The sequence below is a fragment of the Gadus chalcogrammus genome, chromosome 8 (assembly GCF_026213295.1).
Source record: "Gadus chalcogrammus isolate NIFS_2021 chromosome 8, NIFS_Gcha_1.0, whole genome shotgun sequence".
Taxonomy (NCBI): Eukaryota; Metazoa; Chordata; class Actinopteri; order Gadiformes; family Gadidae; genus Gadus; species Gadus chalcogrammus.
In genome coordinates, this window is record NC_079419.1 from 8,482,130 (window position 1) to 8,502,324 (window position 20,195).

General features: G+C 50.7%; 1 protein-coding gene across 3 annotated transcripts in view; it reads right to left on the reverse strand.

Moving 5' to 3' along the window:
• LOC130386932 (receptor-type tyrosine-protein phosphatase F) overlaps positions 1-20,195 on the reverse strand; it is a 128,841-nt gene that overhangs the window by 65,830 nt on the left and 42,816 nt on the right. For all 3 annotated transcript variants that reach the window (XM_056595802.1, XM_056595804.1, XM_056595803.1), the window contains exons 5-8: positions 14,598-14,786; positions 10,131-10,241; positions 2,134-2,403; positions 42-623 (exon numbers count right to left, since the gene is read on the reverse strand). In XM_056595802.1, coding sequence (XP_056451777.1) covers positions 42-623; positions 2,134-2,403; positions 10,131-10,241; positions 14,598-14,786 — 1,152 coding nt within the window. The remainder of the gene's footprint in view (positions 1-41; positions 624-2,133; positions 2,404-10,130; positions 10,242-14,597; positions 14,787-20,195) is intronic.

The following is a 20,195-nucleotide window of genomic DNA, read 5'->3' on the forward strand; positions in this document are numbered from 1 at the left end:
CACAGACACAGACACACACACACCTCCCCTCCAGTGCTCACCTCCCTGCTGGGTCTTGACCTGCAGCACGTCGGACGGCGGCCCGTCGCCCACCGAGGTGAAGCCCAGCACGCGCAGGCTGTAGGTGATGTCGGTGGTCAGGCCCGAGATGGTGGTGAGGCGGCTGTCGTCCGTGTTGTGCTTCTGCCAGGCGCTGAGCGGCGCCGTCATGTCCGAGCTGTAGTACACGCGGTAGCCCCGGATCTGTCCGTTGGGTTCCTCGGGGGGCTCCCACTGCACCAGCATGGTGCTGGCGCTCAGCATGCGCGCCTGCACGTGCAGCGGCGGGGAGGAGGGCGCCTGCTCGCCCGTGCGCGTCTCCACGGGGTCGCTGGGCGGCCCGCGGCCGATGTTGTTGAGCGCCATCACGCGGAACTCGTACTCCGAGTAGGGGCTGAGGCCGCCGATGCTGTAGCGCGTGGTGGCCACGCCGTCCACCTCCTGGAAGCCGTTCTCCGACACCTTGGCGCGGTACTGGATCATGTAGTAGGACACGGGCTCGGGGTTGCCCGAGTCCCAGGTGAGCGTGACGCTGGTGGCCGTGGTCTCCGTCACCGTGACCGAGGTGGGGGGCTTGGGGAGGGCTGCGGAGGAGGAGATAGTAAATGGACTGCATTTATATTATATAGCGCTTTTTCTGTAACCAGTGGCAACCCAGAGAGCTTTACAATATTGCCTCACAATCACCCACCCATACACACATTCACACACCGACGGCGGAGTCAGCCATGCAAGGCGACAGCCAGCTCGCTGGGAGCAGTAAGGGTTAGGTGCCTTGCTCAGGGACGCCTCGGAACTTGCGGTTACCAGCCGACCCGCTCTACCTCCTGAGCTACTGCCGCCCCCGGAAATGTTGATATGCTGCAGGGATCGCATTTCCCCATTCCCCCCCCCCCCCCCCCCCCCCCCCCCGAGTGAAGTACTTCATTAATCAAAACAACACTGTTGATCTCAGTTCAGGATTCGTTAGCAAAAGCTATATCTCTATGGCCTCAGGTTCCACCCTCGTTGATATCTGTTTGACATACATTTTGTTCTCGAATATTGCATTGGCTTTTCAGTTTTATTCATAATGTTTGGGAAAGCTGAAGTATCGGTAACGTGATGTTTTATAATGAACACTGGCCGCTGGGTCCAGCCCCTTCTTTGACACAGGGCTAGGTCAGAGCAGTTGAGGCCAATTAAGATTTGATGTGTTGTAATTAAAACATCAACCCTACCCTGACCCTGCTCTTTGTAACAAATATGACCATAGTAGCTCCATAATTCAAACAACTTCCACGATAAAAGAGTATAATTCATAAAGGGAAAAGTAGAGTGGACAGGCCACTCCAAAACATTAGTATTATGTATAAGAAAGGAGGGTTTCAAAGGGCGGTGCTGACTAATAACAGCACGCTTTCAATGCTCCTCAAACACTTCAATTTCCTGTCCTCAGAGCTGTCCGAGGTTATTATGCGGCGCAAATGAGGTGGATATTGCTGAATTGGTCCCTATTTAGTCACACTGAAATAAAAGCAGACGGCCAGGGTCACCGTCGTCCCAGCGGTCTCCAGGGGACAGGGTGGGCCGAACTGTAAACAACGTTACGTTCAGGCTGTCAATCAGCACAGATCGGGAGCACAGATCAATATGCAGGCAACAGCTGATCACACACACACCCAACCACCCACACACACACACATCCCTGTCAATCAGCACAGATCGGGAGCACAGATCAATATGCAGGCAACAGCTGATCACACACACACCCAACCACCCACACACACACATCCCTGCTCGCACACTCATACACACACACTTAACACTTTATAACACACTTTACTAAGGGGAGTGAAGGGTTCATGCATAACATCACGTCTGTATACCACAGATACCGACACACATACACAAAAAAAACAACTTATGTTTTGCGCACACAAACAGACAACTCACACAAATACCTTCGTATTGCACAAACTCATACATGCAGACTTACAGTCAAACCCACGCACTAACAGTCGAACACACACACACACACTAATAGTCGAACACACACACACACACACACACACACACAGACGTGGAAAAAGCCCCCCCGGTTGGGCCGCTCACCTTTGACGATGACCTGGGCGGTGGCGTCGATCATGCCCAGTGAGGACATGGCCACGCAGGTGTAGTTGGCCGACTCGCGGATGTGGGTGACCTCCAGCACGTTGCGTCCCACCGGCATCTCCTCCTCCTTGGTCAGGTCCACGGAGCCCATGGTCCACTTGACGTAGGGCATGGGCGAGCCCACCGCCACGCACGTCAGGTTCACGCTGCCGCCCGGCATCACCTCGTGGTTGGTGGGCGGGATGGAGAAGCGGGGAGGGACCCGCCGCACTGAGGGGGGGAGGGTGGGGGGGGGGGGCAGGAGGTTAGCATATACGAGTGGACGATGTGTGGGGGAAGAAAACGAAGAAAAGTTGTAGGTGGCTGAGTGTTTTTCTTTTAAGGTGCTTCGATGAATAAACTTGGGTCAATTCCAGGGTGCTCGCTAGTACGTTGTAGTGAAATCCCCTAGAATGGAGGACTGATCACTTTTGTCTGAAATGTGAGGGGCCGAGCACAATGGGAATAATAGGACTGTCACAGAACGGCTCTGGAAATCCAAAAGGGAAGAAGAAAAACCTTTGGGGGGGGGGGGGGGGCAGTGTTTTTTTTATCCTCTGGGCCTACAGAAGGGAATATAATCAAAAAATAGCCCCGCTTTCGCCACAGACTATATCTGGAGCTCTTTTGTCAGAGTGTCAAATGGTGGCGAGGGTTGCATCATTGAGGGACCCTGCGGAGAAGGCATTGTTTGATTTCTCCCTCTCTCCATCTCCTCCCCTCCCTCCCTCCCTCCCTCCCTGTCTCCCTTGCTCCTCCCCGCCTCTCTGTTCCTTATGCTTAGCTCGTCTTCCTCACTCTGTATCTCTGTCCCTCTCTCTTTCTCTCCCTCTCCCTTCTGCCTTTGTGCGGCTCTGATATGCAGATAGGCTGACATTAAAAAACAGTTCCCATGGAGACAAAATGAGTCCGCTTGACATCGCCGGGGAATGGGCAGAGAAGAGCGCACCAAGCCGGGGAGTTCTGAATGCAGAAGAAGCCGGCTCAAAATAAACAGGCGGCCATACATTTACATATGACTTGTTTTCCCTTTAAAAGGGAGGCGCAGAATGTAAATAGCTGCTGTTATTTACACACTTTTGACATTTCTCAGTGGGTGGTCTGAGGGAAGAAATCTGGAGTGAGAAAACAAAAAGATCACAATCTGACAATATCTATTCCACCTGATAATATGAATGTGGCATCACTGTAAGGCCTGTGAGAACGTGCTATGCTTTCAACATCACAGAGCAGATCTTCGATAATGAGAATATGGCTCTAGGCCTTGGGCTAGCGGGCTAGACTTGGTGATGCGGAGGCACCTTTAGCTCCGCGAGATGCGGTTCCGTTATTACCGCCCCCTCCTGTGCACTCATCATGTGCATTTCAAATCACAGTGCAAGGGAATCCTCCCTGCAGAAAGCATACGGCCCGTGTCTGCTAATGCACTGCTCTGTCTCCGACGCGGTGTCTCCAGTGGAGGGGAAAGGGGAATAAAAGAAGAACAGAAAGGCTGCTGACTGTAATTGCTCTGGCCCAGCCTCTGCAGTGGTCTCCATAAAAAATGGATTTTTAAATTTGACTCCCCCTAACCCAGTCCCGCAGACTCCTCCTATTTCCCGCCCCTCCTTCCTCATCTAATTTGAAACGGAACGTCGTTACAGCCATGCTTGTTATTCCCCTCAGTATATGGCGAAATGAAATCAGAAATAAAAGATCCCTGCAAAAGCACCCTTTGAGATTCTAGTCAGAGGGAGGGAGCAGTGGCTTCCTGGACTCCACTATAACCACGGTAACCGGCTACCTACGCTAGTGGAATCTTCCACATGATTTACGTTTTCTGTGGGCATTGAATGAATTTTGTTAATGTAGAGACTGCGGCGTGCTTTTGGGATGAAAACCTTCCCCTGGTGAGTCGAAGCCTGCCGTACGGCCACCATCAATCATTATCCAGCGTTCACAGAATTCTTATAAATAGAACTCGGCAGAAAAACAATCTGTAGAAAGTGATGTTCACGAGACGTTGAGATCAGCATGGCAGCCACGGGGGGCGGGGACATCTGGCTTACAGCGTTGTGTTTTAACGCAGTGGCAGTGCGCACTCAAAGGCAGAGCACCACACATAAAACAAAAAGAGAAACAGCAAGAGGAAGAAAAGAAGAGGAGCAAAAAGCACAAAAGCAAAGCAACAACAAATCCCCCAAAAAAAGGGGGATGGAGCGATGGGCCACCTCTGCCCCGAGGTGGCTGGCGTGTGTGCTCTGACATCCAGCATCCAAACACAGGAGCCATGGAGCTAGGGGGAATGGGAAGGGAACAGGGGGGTAGGCAGGGAAGGGAAGGAGGGAGTTTGGGTGGGTTGTGGAGACATTCTCAGGCAGAGCATGCGTTCCCTTGTAGTGAAGGGATTTCACGCGATCACATGCACATGTGTTATTTTTCCCGGCAAAGGGTGTATGGCACACCTGAACACCGTTGGGACTCATGCTCGGGAACAGATATGCCGGTGCTAATTTGGATGATGAGAATTGGAACGATTAGCATCATGAAATGACACCCCAAAAAAAAAGATGATGAAATACAAAGTGTGATTATGTGAGGGACCACCTGTGTCTTAACCAACCCGCAACGGTAACATAGTAAAAACTCCTTTTGCTGACACAAACCCAGTGTGGGTGGGGGGGCGGTGGGGGGGTCTGAAAGGCGCCCCGAGTCTGGACTAGCGGGGCCGAACGCGAGGCCATTAGGCTCAGGGTATCTGTAATTCCATCGTGATTTCAAAGACTAACGCACGCTAAAAGCGCAGCCCAGTCAATGCGGGCCTGTGTATATTGAACACTTAATGCCGTGAATTATTCATAGCGTGCGGTTACGTTTGGAGAGGTGCTGTGGAACAGAATGACTCTGGGGCAGGTAATTGTTATCGATTGCGCTAAAGCCTCTCTCCTGTCGAGAGCGTAGCTGGGAAGAGATGGTGGTGGTGGTGGTGGGAGAGGTGGGGGGGGGGGCTCCGGGACTCTATCAAAACCACAAAATAAAGCTCCCCTTTTTCAGCCCCACCTGCATGATCACTGGACACCTGGGAATGTAACGGCGCCGGACAGGGGGCCGGACAGGGGGCCCCGGACAGACCCCGAGGTTCTGGCCCTGGTTGATATCTGTGCATGCGTGCTGGTGGCTAGTCAGCAAGGTTACCGGCCCTTCTGGTAGCCGGCTTTGGGGGGGTGGGCGTGGGAGGGGGGAGGGGGGAGGAGGGGGCGATCGCGGCGGCTGATTGCCCCCCTCGTCGGCATACCGCCAACTTCGGCGCGCCGTGGGTCAGCTGTTGCTATGGCAACCCGCTTTGCTCACCGGGCGGGTTGACTGCCTGGTCTGGACGGAGAATTAAACTTGAGGAAGAAACGGAATGGATACCGGATGTATTATTTATGATAGTAATGTAGTGTGGTGTATGTTCGTACAAGCTGGCTGAATCAATAAGGAGGCTGGACGGGGATTGTAAAGGTAGAGCGCTGGGCTGTTTTAACACTGGCTATAGCGTCGCCGTGATATATCTTGTTTCCTCTCAAAGGAACACATTATTCCCAGCACATCTTTCAGTCTTCCCAGGTGGTGGTGGATTGGTTAGTGAGTGCGAGTGCGTGCGCGTGTGTGTGTGTGTGTGTGTGTATGTGGGGGACGACGACACTGAGACAGACTTAATCCCCCCCCCCCCCACTGTGAAGAAAGCTTTGGACACCAAGATCCCCCAAGCCCCTTGACATGGGGCACCTGCGGGAAGTTTAGCGCCCTGAATACCTGACGGATCCTGTCGCTCCCCCCCCCCCCCCTCCCCCTCTTCCCGGTAAGCCGGGTGCAGTTTCTGCACATCGTGGCGGGTTTGTTTACACGGCGGGTCGGTTCCGTCGGTTGGAAGAGCAGCTGCTGGTCGTGTTTGCCGTGGGCGCGGCCGATGCGGGCGATTGGAGGGGAGAGGCGGGGGAGGCGTGCGTGCGTAGCTTAGGTAAACAAACCGACACAAGGGTGTCTTAAGGTGCCCTGGGTTTGGGCGTGGGCACCGGGTTAGTTGGTTGGTTGTTGCTCAAAGGCCATGCCAGCAGCTGTTCAGGGGCCCATGCAAGCATGCAGAGACAGTGGAAACACTGGGCATGTCGGATCGAACATTGGTTGATTCGGGATAAAGAGGTTGATCCGAGCGTTAATTTGGGAAAATAAGGGGGTGGGGTTGGCTGGGGACTTTGGGAAGGGTTGGGTTGGCATTGTCTCCATCCGGATGAAGAGGTAGCAGGGTGGGGTTGGTAGTTCTATTTATACCTGTAGGACAAAGGCGAAGAGAGGAAAAACAGGACAAACCTTCCCGTGGATCTGTTTATCGGTTGAAGTTCGATGAGGATGAGCGATGGGATGAAAGAGATACAAAATGGAGAGGGTGACAACAGAGTGAAACGAAACAGAGCATCCACAGACGCACAGTGGAGATGAATGGCACACACACACACACACACACACACATCGTATACATCTACACACAAACAAGAGGAAGCAAGGCGCTTGTTTGCCGCACCATGCGTGATGTGTCTCCGACGTGAACCGCATCAGCCCGGATACAAACCAGCCATTTCGGTGATTCACTCGGCTCGTGTGATGTGGCGATGAACACACAGAGAACAAAGTCTCCACACACTGCATTGACAACATCCAAAGACTCACACACACACACACGCACACAGCCTGACAACATGAAGACGTCGAGGAGGAAGACGCACTGGGCGGCAGCCCGTCCATCCCGGGAGACGTATCGACACGTCACCTGGATGTGTGAGAGAGCGCGCCGCAGTCGGCCGGGGATGAGCGGCTGACAAATGAGCCCCTGCTCGCTCCCACAATCACAGAGCGCTCGCGATGCTGCCCACGTCCAACGGAGAGCCGGTCCTCATTCAAAGCAGGTCACGCAAACAGATCCCCTCCCCCCCCCCCCCCCCCCCCCTCCTCCTCTACCTTCCCCGCAGACACTCAACACACGGGCGACATGGAACATTGGCGAGCTGCACTCATGTACACACTCACACGTTCATACATATGCATAAATGCACACACACACACACACACACACACACACACACACACACACACACACACACACACACACACACACACACACACACACACACACACACACACACACACACACACACACACACACACGACAAACACACCCTGTGACAAACATACACTGACACACACACAACACTCTCAGTGGATAAAATGAAGGGGGCGAGAACACACCGCAGCACCACCCCTCCGTCTCCGCCCCACCCTCCAGAAATACGAGGACATCATTCTCCAGGGGCTCTGAAATGTCAGGACAAGGGTGGTGGCTGCGGCTTGTTTGTGCTGTTCTGTACGGACAGGGATCGGATCGGGTTTGTGTCGCCAGGCGGGGGGAAACCGACAAGGTTTCGCATAACGAGCACGTATGATGCAGGCACTTTGATGAGGTGTGCGTGTGAGTGTGTCTGTGTGAGTGGGTCTTTGTGAGTTTGTTTGTGTCATTGTGTGGAGAAAAAATACAACAACAGCACTAGACTCCATTCTTCCAGGGTAATGACTTTGTTTGCTGACATTTTATAATCAGATACAAGGTCTCTGTACGGCATGAAAACATAGCGTAATATGTTTCGGGTTTGTTTGGTGTTATTATCAGCACGGTGGGTACAACAATAAATGTAATTGCATTAGGCATACAGTATGATTATAGATATGTATGTGGGTAGATGTAATGTATGCAAAAAGCAAAGCAGAAAGATATAGTTAAAATATCCAAATAGTGTAATGTATCGATGCCCCACTCGTAGCCCTGTTGTGTTTTTTCGCGGTCCTCCCGCGCGTCAGAAGCCTGAAATTTATGGGACCTTCCTGTTTGCCTGCATCCAAACGTTGTTATGTTTATAGATTGGAGACCAGACGTTACAAGGCCGTAAATCTCTCTCTAAGAGCCCCTGAATCTAAAAAAAGACAAGACGGAGAAGAGAAATGGGCCGAGGTGGAGAAGGTAGACAGCGAATCTCACCCACGGCTATATCCCTTCACATACCCCCCCCCCTCAACCCCGGGCGTGTGATGTTTGAAACACAATCAAAGCGGGCCATGTCACCACAGGCCTCGCTCCCGTGCTCTCTGTCCGTCTATCTGTCCGTCTGTGCGGATCACACGCCATTGAGGCGAGACCGCTGAGGCCCCTCATCATTTGTTTCCCCCCATACCTTCCAAGTGGATACGAAAAACCTCGACAACAACAACAACCTGAAAAACAAAAGAAGCTACGCTTCACCTGGGCATGAGTGAATGTTGGACAGGGTGGTGGTGGCTTTGAACGGGGCTGTCTCTGGAGGGACTGCTGTTGCTGCAGGTGGTGGTGGTGGTGGAGGAGGAGGTAAAGGAGGAGGAGGAGGGGAGGGGGGTGGATGGTGGATGGGTTGACAGCTCCTGGTCTAGAGTTACAAGATAGCGAGATCCTGGAGGCCCTGCTGGCGCCATGCCCACCCTACCACAGTAATTACCGCGCTGATAAAAAACGAAAGACGCCATGACAGGCACACCTTGTTTGTTCGACAAGGCTTTCCACCGTTCCATCTAGTCCGCGTCTTTGTAGTGTCGGGGATCCCTTTCGCTCGTCTAGACACCGAATACCGTCTGAACTGGGCCACATGTTATTAGATGCTCCGGGGCAAGTTGTCTGTCACGTTATGTCCTTCGTTGCACAGGTTGCTATGCGTAAGGAAATGAAAGTGGGAATGAAATATATTTAAATATAAAGATCAAATAAAGATATTTTTGCCTGTTGTAACGCCCGGCTCTACCCCGCCAAATCAATAAAGAGGGGAAAAAAGTGCAAATGTTGATGAATTGAAGAGCTATTTATCATTTAACAGGCTTGAACTCAGTACAGAGCTGCCTTCAAGTTATGAACTAATAACTGAGTGATTCTTCTCTCTCCCTCCCGCCCTCCCTTCTCGGGCTACACCCACACTAACAACTGGAGAGGCTATTCTGTTTCATGTACTTCAGACAGTCTCGCTCAGATCCGGAGAGGGGGGGGGGGGGGGGGGGGGGGAGGGGGGGTGGTGGTGGTGGTGAGAGAGCTAGCCTGACCCCTAGTACTCTCCCTTTCTTATCCAAAGCTTGAACAGAAAACCAACAAAGTACTGTGTGTGTGTGTGTGTGTGTGTGTGTGTGTGTGTGTGTGTGTGTGTGTGTGTGTGTGTGTGTGTGTGTGTGTGTGTGTGTGTGTGTGTGTGTGTGTGTGTGTGTGTGTGTGTGAATGCATGTGTGCGAGTGCCTATGAATGTGTGTGTTTATATGCGTGAGTGAGTGTGTGTGTAAGTGTACGTTTAAGTGTGAGTGAGTGTGTGCGTCTGAATGCGTGCGTGTGAGTGTGCGTGAATGTGTGTGAGCATATGAGTGAGCGAGTGAGTGTGAATGTCCAAGTGTGAGTGTGTGTTCAGTCTGCTCACGCAGCAACCATGACAAAAACAAACCCTGGAACTCCTAGACCCCTGCGTGCCAGAGGATCTGTGAGCCGTGCGGGGGGAATAATGAAGCCTTTTGACACAGTCCAGTCCACACAAAAAGAGAAGGAACACACAAGAAAGAGAGTGAGAGCAATGGCCGTCGTGGCTGTTCTGCGCCAGCAGAGGAAACATTTTCAGTGCAGCTGTTTTCACAGCGGCAGCACCTGGCACAACTGGCTCAGACGCAAGTGGGCCCGGGATCCCTTCAGCTCATCGCTTTTTTGGTGAGAAATGAGACATGGGGGGGGGGGGGGGGGGGGTGGGTTGGTGGGAAAATGGAGAGGACAGGCGAAGGGGAAACAGATCTATTTCGAGGCACTGGGTTATTCGACATTGGAGAATCGGTACAAGCTCACCCGACGGGCTGAATCCACAATGGAGGCTACTAGGCACACGCGTGGATCTTACCTCGCACGTATAGATTGGCAGGGGCGGAGTAGCGGGTCCCGGCGCTGTTCATGGCCACGCACTCGTACTTCCCCTGGTCCGACTCTTCGCTGTTCTCAATCTGCAGGGCTCCTGTGGGAAGGATAAACAACAGAAAGGCATTCACAATTAGCTACTATGAGACATTGCATGGTGATAGTGGTGCAACATCCTCATAAAGCTAAGGGTTCTTGTCCCTAGACAGCACAGCCGACCAGCCTAATGCCGGTTGGTGTCTGATTAAGGTATCCAGAAAGGTTAGTCTTATGTGTGTGGCAGATATAGCCGAATGCAAGTGGGGGTCAATTGATCATATTTTGAAATCCTCTACTCGGGAGACCATCCTTAATAAAATGTGAGCTGAGATTTTTTAGAGAGTTTTTATGTCATTTTTTTAAGAGGCCCTTATTGTGTTATTCCTGTTGAGAACGGTGCCCAGTAAACAAAAGCCAGTTCCTTCAGCTCATTATTGGTCGGGGTAATTACGGTTGTTAGCTGCACGACCAGAGACCGGAACGCTAGTCTGGTGCACCGCAGAAGGCTGGCGCATCTCGCCCCTGGTCCTTTCAGTCGACTTCCCACCAAAAGGCAAATAGTCTAAATAATCGGGGCCGGGGAAGTGCCTGTGCCAGATGGCGGAGATTAGTATGCACAGTGGAAAGTGTTTTTCTGGCCCATCAAGGAGCGGGCTGAGGAGCTTCTAACGACGGCTGACGGGCTCGGAGCCGGGCCGCGGCGAGTCACCCGGAATGTAATCAAAACTGTTCACATGAGCGTGGCTGACAGGTCGAGGGGCCTGTGCTTTTTATTATTTTCCATAATAGCGGGCTCAGTTAATGACTCATATTCCCGGCAAAAATGATGCGGCGATGTTGGCAGGGGACAGACATCGATAATGGAAACAAACAGGACTTACCTGGCCGCTGAATAACTAAAGTTATGCATTGCTGAGAAATGTAATCGCGACAGTGCAGGGAAACAAATTACAGGGATACACATATATGTCGACACACAGAAAGGTGATGGAGGCCATCACCGCTCGGGGGAAACGTCATGACGCCGGCCGCGTGAGCAGCCGGACACCATGCAGTTTGACCATGGAAACGGGCAAAGAATAATTCATGAACTGATCGTACGATGACGTCCGGTTGACACGTCATGCAGGATGGGATGAGTGCGGACAGACGGGTGTCCACACACCCAACGACGGGGACCCAGATTAAGACCAGGACCAGAGATGGGGGTTGTGGGGGTGGAGGAGAGGGGTGTAGGGGGTGTGGTACTGTGGGCAAGATGGCACTTCTGAGGGTGCCAGTGGCGACCATGGTTTTGTGTCCGCCTGTTTGAGTAAGTGTTGGCACGAGCGAGGTAGGGTGAAGGGCATTGAATCCGACATGCCCCCACTCCGATCTCACGACGACAACCGATCCCATGGGCCCCGTGAGCTTAGGACGTGCACCTCATCTCCCTCTATCTCTCTCTCTTTCTGATTCAGCACTACCGTGCACCTGCATACTAATGCAAATGTCACCCATCTGTCAATCTAGCCGTTATCCTGAGGGAGGGAGACATTTGGCGGCATCGGGAGAGACTAGCGTGGGTCCCGGACAATTACGGTTCAAACCGGTCGTTTGTCTGAAAGACGAAAATGACAAAAATGACCACAAGAGAAAGCAGCAAGAACGGATGACGCAAGCTCACCCAGGTCAATGATCTTCCTGTAGGTCGTCTTTATTGTTTCCCATTACGGGGGATGCAAGGGTGGATGGACTAGTAGGCGGAGGGGGCACTTTAGGTGCGGAGGAAGCTGTTAAGGGTCTGTCGCTGGGCGGACTATAATGTATGCAGTGTGTGGACACAGGCGCCTGCGTGGCATCTGGCAATATCTCTCAGAGGTCTTCAGCGTCACCCCTCCCTGACACTCCCACTGTTTACCTAATGGCTGGAGAGAAAATCACGCATCCAAATGATTTCCATTAAAAAGAGGTCAAAGTCTCCACCTTGACAATCTATTCTAGCTTGGCTTTCAGGCTGTTGGTTTTTTTTTTTCCTTTGCGCGCCGTCCTGGGAACTAGGAGGGAGAGGCGATGTTGCAGCATAGGCTGTATGCAAATCGTGGCCGTATCAATCTCCATTGAGCCCCGGCGCAACGTATAGGCTGATGCATCCCCATCCTCTGGAGGCTGCGGTGGCCTTTCCTTAAGCGCAGCGGCACCAAGAGAGGATGAGCTGGTGACGGGTGCATCCATGGGTAAGACTGGGGAGGAGGGAGGGACATATGCACATAGACATAAGGTTGGAGTGGCCACCGTCACATATGATCCCCATGAGGTGACTGTATGGGTATGGGGTGAGGTGGGGCAGTGGGGTACACGGTGCTGAGGTGGATATGGAGGAACAATGATTTTTTTGGGGAGGGGTGGGTCTGACACAGTTGGTTCATCATCCTTACCTCTAATTGGCGTACCACCTATAAGAATAACAACAAAAACAAGGTCTTGATGTACATCCACTCTACAAGTATACAAAACACAGACACAACAGCATTCTCCACCCTTTAAAGCTTGTTCCGCCGACATTAGGCTAAGAGGTCATTAAAAACAAGTTCGGGGGGTTCTTAGCCTTTGTAGACTCACTTCCTGAGTTTGTTATCTGGCAAAGCACATAATAAATACTGTGTGCCATGCGAGTATGCTGTCATTTTCACTTAGTATTCAGTAAGATTATGTGCTTCCAGTTCGTACGGAGACCAGCGAGCCCAGTTAGAGCAGAGGAAGAGGACTGAATTTGAGTAAACAAGATTGCTGTACGGTTACAGGTCAGAGATTAAGATAAAAATAATATGTTAATTCCTTTATACTCTGGGAAATGTGGTTTTAATGGACTGTGGGAGAAGTGGGGAAGAGTTAGTAATTAATACAATAGGTGTTAAGCACACACACACACACACACACACACACACACACACACACACACACACACACACACACACACACACACACACACACACACACACACACACACACACACACACACACACACACACACTAAATTGTGCAACACCAGAAAGCTGCTGCTGGAGAGCATGCTTTTAAAACTGTACTGTAGCTAGTAAATTATGCATTTAAGGTCATGTGCAGTTATGTAAATCCCAATACAGCAGCAGATGTCAGGGAGAGGGTAGAAGATAAGAGGAATTGTTCAACTGAGGGCATTACATATTTGTACATTTTGGGGCACCTCAGTCATACACCAGGGCAAAGCTAATGCTCAGTTTTTGTGCTGGAAGGAATAAAATGTGGAATAAAAAAAGGCGCTTGAATGCACTTACTTAATGTCAAAGAGAGTATCTAACCCCCTGTACGTTGGCCATTACTATTTAACTCCAGACTAATTCCCAGAACACACTCAGACTTGATATGATTACCTATAAAGCATGCCATGCTTGTTGTGCTTTTTCTTGTTGTTCCTCAACGAAACGCGTATAGCTCAGAGTCAGGGTCGGGACTAGCGCAGTCAGGATCGGGATGAGCCAATCCTGCGCCCCCCTGTGTTCCGCCCTCGGTTCGCAGTTGGCAGTTCTACTTTTACCGTGAGGCTCTGTTGAAAGGGTCTCTCATCTCTAATCTGGGGTCCTTGGTCCCGGAGCCCGTCCTGACACGCTCTAAATGAGGTGGATTTAGCTGGGAGTGACCAGACCGAGGCCGGTCAAAAAGCCACTAATCTTTCCAACTCGCTCCCTTCCCCCCAACCCCCCCCGATCTGATCCGGGTCAGGGCTGAGCTGTTTATTTACCAAGAGGCCCGGCGTTGTGAACAAAAGGAGTCGCATCGATTTTCCTTTCTTCTTCTTCTTCTTCTTCGTCGTCTTATTTTTTCTCTTTCTTAAATGCAGGATCAGAGACTGCAGGCTTGCTGTATGTTTAAGAGGGTCTTAAGGCTTATTTAATTATAAAGTAGAAGGCAATTGCCTCTCTTTCTACACTACTCGGACAGTGGAACAAATTCAATAGTCACCTCATTAAAAACAAAGGTTTTCAGATTCCAGTTTGTTCTAACTTTCTCGTCCAAAAGGTGTTACCGCTATTTTAAAAAACTCTGCCTACTTTATAAATTAATATTATGAATGGTTTCTTATCAAACTATTGTTTAACACCACCACTGATTACTCACTACAAGGCATTTCAACATCGTCCCTGCCCTGTGACATAGTGACTCCTTAGGTGGGACGTCAACATAGGTGAATAATGGCTTGAAAAAGCCTACCAGTTGGTACACTCCACTGGGCAGACTGGTATGCGGATCTATCCATCATACATCAGGTTCGGCACGCCAACTTGTGATGTAATTACGACAGGGGCAGGGACATTGGAAAGGCTTGTCGTGGCTAGCCGCCCTCACACACTTTATGGTTGTTTCTGACAGCGTATCGGATCCGATCGAAGGTTACCTGAGCGGAGTTGCTTGATGCGCCCATTGCTGCTGTTGATGTCCACCGGCAGCATGTCCTTGTACCAGGAGATTTCCGGGTCCGGGTTTCCACTGGCGGCACACAGCATGGTTGCCGTCCGGGTTCGCTCGACCACCTTGAGCTGAGGACCCATGTCTATGGTGGGGAAGCCGTGTGGGACCTGGTTCTCTGGAAAGCACAAAGAGGGGGTAACATTTGGTCAGAGATTTGCTAAAGCAGCGGAGGACATCGAAAACCACAGAGAACATGAACACTGGGACAATGAACACTGGGAGATTGAATGACAGACATCCAAATGAGTTGAGGGGAAAGAGGAAAGAGGAAAGACAGCAGTTAGTTCCGCCACAAAACAGAAAAGCTGAAAATATCCTGACATTTCCCAGTGGGTGATATAGGAAATCCACTGGATCATTTTGGGGATTATTGTTTCAATTCCCAATCTTCTTTGCAAAATTGGCTATTTTGTATTGAAAAGTAAGATGTTCAATAGGTATCGTTAGAGAAAATAAGCCAAACACTAGTACTTGACTTGGATATCCATTTGGATCCAGCTCTGACTGGAAAAAATGGTAGCATTAGAGGATCAGAGTATTATCCTGCAGAAAGTTTTCTGCAGGATAATACTTAACAGGTGTATCAATCCCCCTCACCTCAGGGGGGTTGATAAGTATGTATATATACACATATATTACAGAAAGGCATAATTTAGATCTTCATAGCCGAAGCAAAAGGCTTAGTGGTTGTTCTGCCGCTATATTCTGAATCCCATTAATGAACATGAGGGAAAAACGGCAGCCCTCAGGAATTCTTAGTTATCAGCCTACTCTCAAAACTGCAATCTCCTGTATCTGCCTCCCTGTATGCAGATCCGGGTCCTTGGGGTCCACAGCCTGGGGTCAGTTTACTCACAGGGTGTGTTCATCGGGGGGAAGAAGAACAGTGCTCGTGATAATAGCATCCTCTTGGCGCTAGCTCAACCGCGGCACGACGTCACACCCCCCACGGCTAACCGCTAACGAATTATGGCGCGGGGGAAATTGGCATAAGTTAAAATGAAAAAAATAAAAAGTGATTGATATTCAAAATATAACGTAACATGAAAAAAGAAAATGTATGATCATATTACATAGGCGTACATACAAATTTATACCGATGGAATGCCCTTGAGGAGGTGTTCTGGCGCCCAGAGCCCCCCTGATTAAGGGTTGTGTCGGAGACACTGCGGCTGCATTGCGTTGCCTTGCCTTTGGGTGCCGCCTTGCATAACCATGCAGGGGAACATATAGGCAAACATTGGCAATGTTATTAAAAGGTAAAACGTTGATCTTCAGCCCACAGAATCCCAGAGAATTATCATTTAAAGAGAAGACTGCATGCGCTGTTGAGGAGTTCTGAGGGTTCCTCCGGATGACGACGGAGCTTTAAATGCAGCTTGTTTCTCCGTTTTTCTCCACAGGGCTTTATAGTCCTGCACACAGTGGCCATCCTAGGATTTACACACTGCGAGACCGTAATAAAGAGTGCATGACGTACGTTTACTTGAGCTCAGAGGCCAGCTTTTGTACGGCCCAGAAGGCTTCTTTTAATATTCTGCCCACAGAGGAGAGGATGATACGAGTTGTGCCAGAGCAAGGATGGCATAAACAAGAATGTAATTATTTTTTCATTCTTATAAAAACCAAAAAAAACAATAAAAACAAAAACCGTATACCTTAAGTTCAACTTTGGACGTGCATGTTCAAATGTCAAGATGTTCACAATCGGCTGAATGTGCCCAGCTCCCAATTAAACAAATATATAACCAAATCATTTGGGGCTGTGAAAAATGCAAAACATTGCTTTTTCCGGTTTGACAGACCTGAAATGAGTTATTACGTGAGTCAGCAGCTTCCACATATCAGCGAGTGCAACCAGGGAATGGTTTTAAAGGCAAACAGCTGCAGCCTTTTAGTTCTTTCTCCATGAATCCTTCGCCCTGCTCTCATCTCGTGTTTGCATTGCGGGGGAGCAGTGGGTACAAGGGGCTGACACTAGAACCATATTTTTGTGCCTGGTTAACGTACCAGCTCCTGTGTGGTTTCAGCCATGGTGTGCGTGTTCGCCCGTGTACGTGTGTGCGTGTGTGTGTGTGTGTGGGTCTGTGTGTCTGTGTGTGTCTGTGTGTCGCTGCTGCTAAAGCAAAGGTGTCGGGATGGAATACTGAGTGGGTGAACTACACATAGGTGTTATGTTATGTGGAGGCAAACGTGCAACACGTGAGAGGTTTTCGAGTGCCGCTCGTGTTTCTTTAACGTTTAGAATTCCATTCAGCAGAGAAGAGCAAGAGAAGAGCAAGACACGACCAAGGTTAGTCGCCCCTCAGAGACTTAAGCCATGGAGGGGAATACAATGGCCTGGGCTATTTTTATTCATCAAAACCCAATCGGTGGATTCCAAACGCTCTGGTTTGGGCACGGGCTTGGCAGCTCGACAGAGCCAAGGCAAGGCGAGAACTTCAAAGGACAAACGGCTCAAGATTATGCTTGAAAGGCAAGGCGACAAACAAAAGCAGGAGAAGTGTTGTGGATCACCTCGATCGCCTCGAGTCAAAAGCCGCGAATGTTGTCTCGCTCGTCCCAAGGTCGGCCGTGAATCCCGTGTCCGTGAAAAAATTCAATAAGGTTTTTTTGCCGCCATTTTAAATGTCGGGATCATTTGTGCGGCGTCCAGCGGCAGTTCTGTCCGGAGGCCTTGTTAATTCGTGCGGCATCCATTTTGGATTGTGCGACCGCCTCTGCCAAGTCGTCAGCGTGAGGACACAAAGCCTTTGTTCGCCCTTTTTTTTGTTTGAAGGCGGCGCGGAATAAAAGTGTGTGTGGAGGGGGGGGGATTTGGGAAGAAGCTCTGATAAAATAACGCATGCGGTGCGGGCTGATGTTGTGTCAAGATAGGAGGCATCTTGAATAAATGGCTCTCTTGTGTCTGGGGATAATTCATCAGAGAGAGAAAAAACACCCCTCCGTCCGACCAGGGGAGGAACCGTATGAGGGAAGGGAGAGGACAAAAAAAACACGTGTGATGAATGCTGAATCACGAAGTCGCTCCATAACTAAGATTAAACGAGCGGGTCTGGGGTGAAAACGAAAAAAATAAAAGCTACCCGCATCCGGTCACACTCAGGTTTCATTAGTCATTATTAGATGTGCGGCTCATCACTGATGCTAGGGGCGCTCCCACAGGTGCCTACGAGAATCAAGATGTCCCACTAAACAATAGGCCTCAGAGTCTCCCGTGGCGATGGTAGTAATTGGGCGAGCGTCTTGCCAGGGTGGTGGTGGAGGGGGGGGGGGACCAGGGCAGTGAAGGCGGCGAGAAAACTTGGCAGTCTGGGACTCCCGATTGGCTGCTGCCAAGTCGCTTGCACGAAGGAGTAATATGTTCCTTCTTCTCTTCCCCTCTATGTACTTTTCCGTTGGCCAACGATGGCCAGGGCGCCGTGCGTATGTCCAGCCAGAAACGTCTGGGCCCGCGCTGGGCAGCATTGAGAGCCAGCGCTCACCACGTTAATGCGGCGGAAAGTGGATCAGTGTGATAATGGCCGCCCGGAGGAGTCCAGGCCTCCTTAAAAGACTCGAAATTAATGGAACGCTGACTCACTGGTAAATTGTTTTTTGTGATATAGTGCGGAGGGATATAATAATAAAATAATGGACGACACAAATTGTATCAATGATCTAGCCCAGAGGCTGCCATAGCGGAAGAGAGCGCGCCAGAAAATCGCGAGCGATAAAGGGCTGGGAAAAACAAACCGAGTGACTCGCTCGGCACTGCACTGGATAAATGACTGGTACCATTGTTCTGTTTCACATCATATATCACACGCAATGAGCATTAGTGCAATATGAGCAGCTTCAGTCTGTTTAACGTGTTTACAGAGGTAATGGCAGTACAGCAGAGGAGACAGCGATGGTGGTTGAGGGGAAGGGGGTTTGATGGCTTAATGCCGTTTTGCGGTTGTGCTAGCCAATTAGGGTAGCAGTAGGGGCCCGGGCGCTGTGGTAAAACACATTTTGAAACATGTTCAACATGATCCACGGCTTGTTTGTACTCGCGTGATACCCGACAATTATGGGAATTAACAAAATCATTGATATCGCGGTTCACCCCCTGCTCCTCCTGACGAACCAGCCGGGAGGCAGGTGACACTCGGACGGAAATGGGAAAAAAAGGGAAAAAAGGTAGTGAAAAGGGGAAGGGGAAGGGAGGAGAAGGAGGAGGGATGCATGCCAGCCTCCTGCCAGCTCCAATTACCAGTGTGAGTGGAGCGTGGCAGCCGTGGCGATGGGTCTAATCAGAGCCCTGCTGAAAGAGACCCGTCCCCGTCCCCCGCGTCCCACTGGGAGCCAGTCGGAGCTCAATCTAACCCCAACATCAGCCCCGCTGGGGGGGCTTCTCCTGAGTCCCTCACCCCGGGTGTACTCCTCTCCGCGGGGGGGGGCAAGCACTCGAGAAACCCTGGTTCCTCCGCTTCTCCGAGGGCCTGGACAGCAAGCTCAGCCTCGTTCCATGCGCTGCTTTTTATTGCATTTTTACATCCAAAAAGTCCGCCCCAGCCCATGTCTACCTTAGCATAACGTCCAACCCTCTTCCAGTGCTCGTGGGAGTGAGGACGGAGTGCTTCGTGATATGTGCAGGCAGTTAATCGTTAAGTAACAACATTGAACAACATGGGAATTTGCAGAACGACTAGAGGCTATGGCGAGAAGCCCGGGCTGTTATCCCTGAGTAAACTGTAAAGCGCTATACCTGCCTGCAAGGGCGATCGGCACTTGTACGGCTCTTTTTTTATTTATTTTTTTCATCAAAAGTTAATGTAACTCATTTATGTTTGTCAATAAAACGGGAGCAGATGGTGTGGCGCTCTCTTATGCGTGTGAGCTTGGGAGCGTAGGCTCCACCCGTTCTCGGGGAAGAAAAGAAAAAAGCAATAGAGGTCTTATGATCTCCATGTGTGCCCGTTGTCAAGTGATGGATGAGAACAATTAAAGGTGATGTCTCCTTTGATAGTGTGAACCAGGAGACCCCGGCAGCAGCCACACAGCCACTTGCCTCATGAAATATTGCTGCACTAAAATCAACCCTTTTACCCATACATCAGTGCACTTTATGGGTCAAGATAGAGAGGTGTTTATGCCCCCACCCTGCAGAATACGTAGTCCTGGTGTTTTGAAAGGGTAGGGGGGCAGCAGCTGAACCTCGGTCAACGGACCGACCGAATTAAAAGGAAAAGAGAAAGGAAGAGGGTCGATTGTGTTAATCCTCAACAGTGCACGTATAAGCACTAGTGTTCCTCGGTGTTAACTCTGCACGCTTCCAGGTGACTACACGTCGATACAGCGGCCCGTGCCTACGAGGCAGCTCATTGTGTTTTATTCACAGCTCACCTTCTCCTGACCTGGTGCATGTGAAGGTAGAGGGGGGGGGGGGGGGAATCTGTTTTAGCTTTTATTTCTATTTCGGAGACGTCCTGAAGGCTGCGAGGCGGGCGGGCGGGCGTCGGCTGTTAAGGTAAGGGCTCCAGGCCGTGGGCTGTACCCA